Raw genomic sequence first — 6,539 nt, 5'->3', positions numbered from 1 at the left:
CGTGAAGGAGAAGCATGGGCTGAAAAACTCAGGAGAGACGGGATGAGGGACGAGGGAAAGGGAGGGATGAAGAACGAGACAAGGAGGAGGGAGGGGGGAAAGCGAGCAGCAGATACACTGAACAGAGAGGTTGCAGTGTGTGCCATATAAGGAGAGTGGGGTCTGTATGGAATCTCGGCAGCTTTCTGTGTTACTTTCAAAGTCTAGCACAAGCAACCACCCCAGGCCCCAGTGACTAAATATGGTCCAACAGCAATAGCATTGTTCAAACAAAGTTGCTTCTATGGGGATAACTCTTGTTATTTACCTGCAGTTACTGCGGCCGTGCCTGGGAAATGCTTTATAGTTATAGTCTGTCTATAGTACACAGTGGTAATAAAGGAATATCTGTCAGGGGAAGAGTGCAGAGCAGCACCGTACATAAGTCATGTTATTGCTGAAGACATAAGTACGGGGACAAAAGCAATTTGCAGTTGGAGTCTCATGCTCTCAACCAAGCACACAGCTATTTTTTTGCATTAAACAGTAAATAATCCACCACATAAACACACATCAGTAGGCACACTATAGTACGCATGATGAGTTTACAGTTTACAGTGAAACAGGGTCAGAAAGTGCTCATTCAGCTGTATGGTCATTTTAGATGATGTAGTTTGTGGTGCTGTTGAACTGGATTGAATTAAACACTTAAGTGTTGAATCAACAGCTCTCTCCGTTATTTGACACAAATGCTAAATACCATAACCTTCATGAAGCCAAGATTGAGTGCAGGACTGTTATATCAGAATGCATTTGTTTTCACAAGCGTACCTAATGAACTCGCAAGCGCGTGTATACTCAATAATATCCTAACTAAACACCTAAAATATCCCCTTCAACCCATTTTAACCATTAGCAGACTTACTTTTGTAAACACTGATGTTGCTGAACGTGGTCTAAAATCCTTAACTGTTGCAAACCTCACGCAGCAAACATCTGTTTTAGTCAAAGCACTAATTGGCCCCTTGATTAGAAGAACTTCAAAAAAGAACTTTTGTTTTTTAAACTACCAGACACAAGGTGGTACGTATCTACGGTGGACCAGGTTAATGTGATGTATGGTGAGCCGTGCACGGAGAAGGGAGGGGAGCAACCTAAAAAAAATGTAAGTGGAGGATGGGAGCATGATGACCTGAAAAACGTGTCTGACCAAACACTGCTGTTCAAAACATTAGGCCTCCTCCAGTTGTGTGAGACCCAGAATAACGTCTGATCAGTCCAGTAATGAAGCCACTGAAAGTCCGTACAATGACAGGAGGAGGCGGGGGGAGAGGTGGTTGGTTTAATGCATTTCTTTCCCCCCAGAGAACATTAAAATCAAACGTGAAAGTCACATGGGGCAAATTATTAAATTGGCAAGCTTCACGTTCACGCAGCACTTAAGCTAAACCAGCCATGAAGAGTAAAGCTGGCTGCAATGTCTCCCAACACAACGCAGTGGAATAATTTACAATAAAAACAACATGGTCTTCAATGCAGACATCTCTTACATACGGCACGTTTAAGGTTTTTTCTTCGCCCTCATGTCCATAGATGGCCATCTATTGGAGAGAAAATATGTTTATGGATATGTTTGACCCTCGTGGAATGCAATTGCATTCTAATTTGAGCCCAGGGACAAACATCACTCCGCTGCAGAGAAAAGCCCACTGCATTCAGCACTATTTATACAGCTGTCTCTTACAGACACAACTAATTTATACAGTGGAGGAGAAAAGCTACCTATTATAGGGCAAACTGCCAATCCAACAATCATGTGCCATTGTTCAACTTCCTCCACTTATATAGCCATTTTTAAGCACACTCATATCTGATCTGAGGCCAACAAACGAGACGTCTAAACGAGGACAGGCCAGGTTTGCGTTAGGAAATAAATATTAATTTCACATTGAACAAGCTGTGGAACCACTTTCACACTACGCTCTAATGGTGCAGGGACAAAACATTCGGACATGATGTTAAGTTTATGCCTTTTTGCACATATTGCAATGAAGGTAAATTACACTGCGTTACTTCTTTAAAGCTCCATCAGTGGCTTCAGTAAATTCAGCAAAACACTCAGCACGCCACATAACATGACCTCATCCTTTCAATGGACTAATCTGAGAGCGATGATCTCACCGAAGCCCTCCACAATCACGAATGAGAGGTGAAAATATGGTAGAAGAGACAGAACAAATAAACATGCAAAACCTAAAAAGCATGTGGACACGGATTACGTGATGGTTTTAACTCACTGGCCTGCAGTGACCAGTATAAATGTCTGGCTGTTGATCATCAGTCCCAGAACGTTGGGTTTTGAGTTGTGGGAGATAAGAAGGTCAAGGTTCCCTAAACGGTGAGAGGAAGTGAGTTGTACAAAGTGCGGGTTTGATGTAGTAAATGACGCTTTGGTTTTTGCAGATTTACAGGAACGATATATTACAAGACTTCTGCTAAATCTTTAACGCTGCTTTATTACATTTAAAAACACACAGCTATGAAAGAAATAATAATCTGCCTCTACTCCTCAGCCGAAAAGAGCAGAGGACATAAAGGGGTGAATTAGAGGGAGAGCAGATATGACAGAATGGTCTCAATGCCTTATAAGCAAATGGATTGTTGGCTTTATAAGACAAACATTTTAAGGATCATGAGGTAACTATTACAAACAAAGATGGATCAAAGCATTAGGCATTTTAGGCCAGCTCAAGGGCAAGGGGGCAGGAGCATGGGTGGATTAAAAAAAAAAAAAAGTAAAACCCACAGTGTCCTCTAAACTGTTAATACAATCACAGGAAAGGCTATTTCAGTTAGCGCTCAAGTGCAGCTCTGCAATGCGTGATGAAAACTAAAACAAGGCAATGCTCAAAAGTGGATACTTGCAAATGTAGTTGTTAGGACTCTGTGTAACCCCTCTGGCTTTACTATGTGAATGCTTTACTGTGCTGCAGAAGCTCACCAGGGCTCTTTTTGTCATATCTTTGTCTTTTTTTATTAAATTTAGGTAAATAGATCATTTCTTTTAATAACTTCATTCAGTCCTGATTCCACTTTATATAGAAAAGATGCTGTAACACATGTATAACAGTTTATCATAAATAAAGTCTTTCAACATATACGGAACAATATAAGGGAAGATTTAGTGCAGGGCTCATGCATTCGTTTTCACTAGTGTATGGAAAAAGTGTAGTGCAAGTGAGAGTATGTCGCAGGCCTTGACGTGTCTCTGTCATAATTAGAAAACTAAAATCTCCATCAACTCATCTCAACATTTAAATAAATAGAATAACTAGTCGATAAATAAAATATTAATTGTAAGATCATATCAGCCAACCAATCAAATCTTGTTCGGACTGGATCACAACAAGGGCTTTCAAATACAGCAATCAGCATGTTTTACAATTATACAGTTATTGAACATTAGGGAAAATAACAATACTATTTGCTTGGCCTATATGTATGTGTTATCACGCCTCTAGAAGTTGCATCAAAGTATCACAACCAATCTTATGGCACAGCCTTCACTGGGATCTGTGGTGACACTGCCACCATATGGTGCCAATGAAAACAGCACTTCCACAAATAATTTAGTGTACAGAGAAAACATTTATTATTAAGTTTTAAAAAACAGTAAAAAAAAGTCAATATTTGTACAATAAAATAGAAATGGCAACAGGTAATGTAATCTCCACGCCGTGCCTACATTATGAAGGGCAGATAACAGGGATTAGTGCAAGCAGCACCACTATGACTGATGCTGAACTTATTTTAAAAATGGAATATCACAATTAAAACATGTAATACTTTGGCAATTTACAAGATTATATTTACTTCACATTGTAACGCCTGTAAAACTATATACAAGAGGCAACAAGGTGCTACAACATTTCATGTCATCTATTGGAGTGTCCAAATATCTTCAGCATCAAAAGTCACCAATGCATCGTCACATTTTAGGCATTAGGTCCAGGAGCAGAGCTGCTGGCAGCGGCACCCCGCAGAAACACCTTCCCTCCATTATCAGTGCCGTTCAGGAAGTGGGACACCAAGCCGTAGAGAAGAGGTCTGCAAAGTTAAACAGATTTCTTTTTTTAAGGGTATTTTTTTTGAGCATGAACAAAGACACATTTTGTGGAATCAATCATGAGTCATTACAGTTACACTGGTATACTAAAACCCACCAGATGTTATTTTAACCGTGAGTTTTTCTTTGCTGGTGCAGAGTGATATGTGCAAATAAACACTGAAATTAAACTGACACCGAGTATAATGGGTTCTGCATCTGTGGAGCCATGTGTGCTAAATTAAGGGACCCCAAGAGAAATGCTAACATTTACAATAGGAAAAACAGTCATGTTTTCTCAAAACAGAACTAAACCCGGTAAGTGTTTCCACGTATGTCAAGATGAAATTATGAGGATGGTGATGATTCAGAGAGATTTTGAAACAATTATCCCCAAAGTGATCATTGCTGAGAAATTTCAGTCATTTTTGAACATTGTGTTTGACAGGCCGGTTATTTACAAGACTTACACAGACTTGGAGCTGATATCCTCTGCAACTTTCAGCTCATTTGCCAGGAACTGTCTGTCCAAGGGAACCTCGGGTTGGCCTGACTCTGAAAAAACAAACAGTTGCTCAGTTTAGATATAGTACTGGTTAGGCCGACAGCAGCTGGAATGTGATACGTAAATAAGAGTCCTGATCAAGTGTAATGATGCTGCTGTGACATCAAAATGTATTCGCCATGAAGTGATCAACTAATACACTTCGATGGGGTGGATTTTGGACATGTCAGTCATATCAGAATCATTTAAATGACACTGCATACACCGATCAGCCACAACATTATGACCAACGACAAGCATCTAGACCTGGCATTCATGTGGATCTTATGTCACCATCTAGACCAGAACTGGCACCCCAGCCCCATAGCAATGACACTCAATAAACATGAAGAACAGCACAAGGTGTTGACCTGGCCTCCAAATTTACTAGATCCCAAACTGATCAAGTATCTGTGGAATGAGGAACATTTTAAACCCGCTGGTGACTAACTTATTGCATCTGGAGAGGATTCAACACAATATTTCTTTAACCTCTGCAGCCTTTGACAAAATGTGGCAACCTCTCTTTATCTAACTGTCAACACTGGCCTGAGTAACTGCATGTGCAACTCTGTGAATACATACCTGTACATAAGCGATGTCATGTATGTATGTACATACATACTGTACTATTCAGGTATTCAGGCCTCAAGTTGTTAAGTTGTTAGGTTGTTAGTGTGGACACTTATTTCGCGGCTGGTAATGATGATACCATTATTTCATTTTTGTCAGTTTTGTCCCTTTGAGGATGCGTGTGGGGCCCATGTGGTTCCGTGAAGAGACGTGACTGTTCTGGAGGTCATAATGATATGGCCTATCGGTGTATGCTGTTAGTACATGTGGCTGGTACACTCTTCCACCCACCTGCTGTTAGCACTGATGCAGCGTATCGGTACTTGTTAAACTCCAAGTACTCCCGGATGAGCTCGTTGATGAGCAGGTTTTCGTGGGACAGCGGGGGCCGCGGCTCCCGCTGGTCATCGAGGGCGCTGAACACCTCCGCCCGGATACGAGCCTTCAGCTGCCCCAGCACACCGCGGGACTCCAGCGTTTCCCTCACGGCTAAAAAAAAAAAAATAATAATAATCCAGCTGTTTACCGAGAGACGGCAACTACAATAACAGCTCATCTGATCACTACACGTGGATGGCTGCTTACTTCTAGGGTAATAAATTCAGCCAATGACTGCAATAAGGGAGGTTTTATTTATACCATACTGCACTCAATAATAAGCTAATTTAACATTCACTTAAAAAAAAAATCAAAGTTACAGATCTCTTCAAAATATATAGGTTCTTCCCACAATCACCAGAAGGCGTTCTTGAAATCGTAATACATTTGAATTCCAAAACCATTTCCAATAAAACACAATGTTTATCACTTTTTAACCGACACAAGCTAAGTAGCTTAACTCTAACCTAGCTTGCCAGCTAATGTTATCTAGCAACGGCTACCCATAGCAGCGTTACCGAACTGTGGGAAATTCACTAAAAACTACGACCGTATGAAATATATTTAGTATCCGAATAAGCCGAATGGACATGTTGTCTTTAACAGTACGGAAAGTTTCGTGTCATTTGGGTAAACATTTTCTCGGAAACAAAACGGCCGCTTAGTTAGCTGAATTGTCAGACTATTGAGTGGAGGCTGGTAACAACGGCGTCGTGTTTTTTCTGGGGTTCAAAAATATTTGTTACCGAGGACTAACGTTTGCAAGGCAATATATGCAGATTGATCTTGCCGTATGTAGTTAGTCAATAAAAGATAAGGATGAATTGAATGCTTACCACACTTCAGTTCAGTGATGGTCGCCATTGCAACAAGTGTAAACAAACCCCCGTGATCGTTTGCCACCTACTGGCTGAATTTAGTTACTACAACTAGATGGTTCACGACATCCCGAACAGATGT

General features: G+C 40.7%; 1 protein-coding gene across 1 annotated transcript; it reads right to left on the bottom strand.

The window, feature by feature from the left end:
• Positions 1–3,607: 3,607 nt before the first annotated feature.
• On the bottom strand, positions 3,608–6,499 carry cep20 (centrosomal protein 20). Its single transcript, XM_047578834.1, has 4 exons — positions 6,416–6,499; positions 5,493–5,690; positions 4,555–4,639; positions 3,608–4,086 (listed from the first exon to the last, which is right to left on the bottom strand). Exons 1-4 carry the CDS (start codon positions 6,441–6,443, stop codon positions 3,975–3,977), a joined length of 423 nt encoding a protein of 140 aa, XP_047434790.1. The 5' UTR covers positions 6,444–6,499; the 3' UTR covers positions 3,608–3,974.
• Positions 6,500–6,539: the final 40 nt, after the last annotated feature.

This window comes from Mugil cephalus, chromosome 2 (genome assembly GCF_022458985.1).
Source record: "Mugil cephalus isolate CIBA_MC_2020 chromosome 2, CIBA_Mcephalus_1.1, whole genome shotgun sequence".
NCBI classification, from domain to species: domain Eukaryota; kingdom Metazoa; phylum Chordata; class Actinopteri; order Mugiliformes; family Mugilidae; genus Mugil; species Mugil cephalus.
This window is presented reverse-complemented; position numbering and strand designations above follow the sequence as displayed.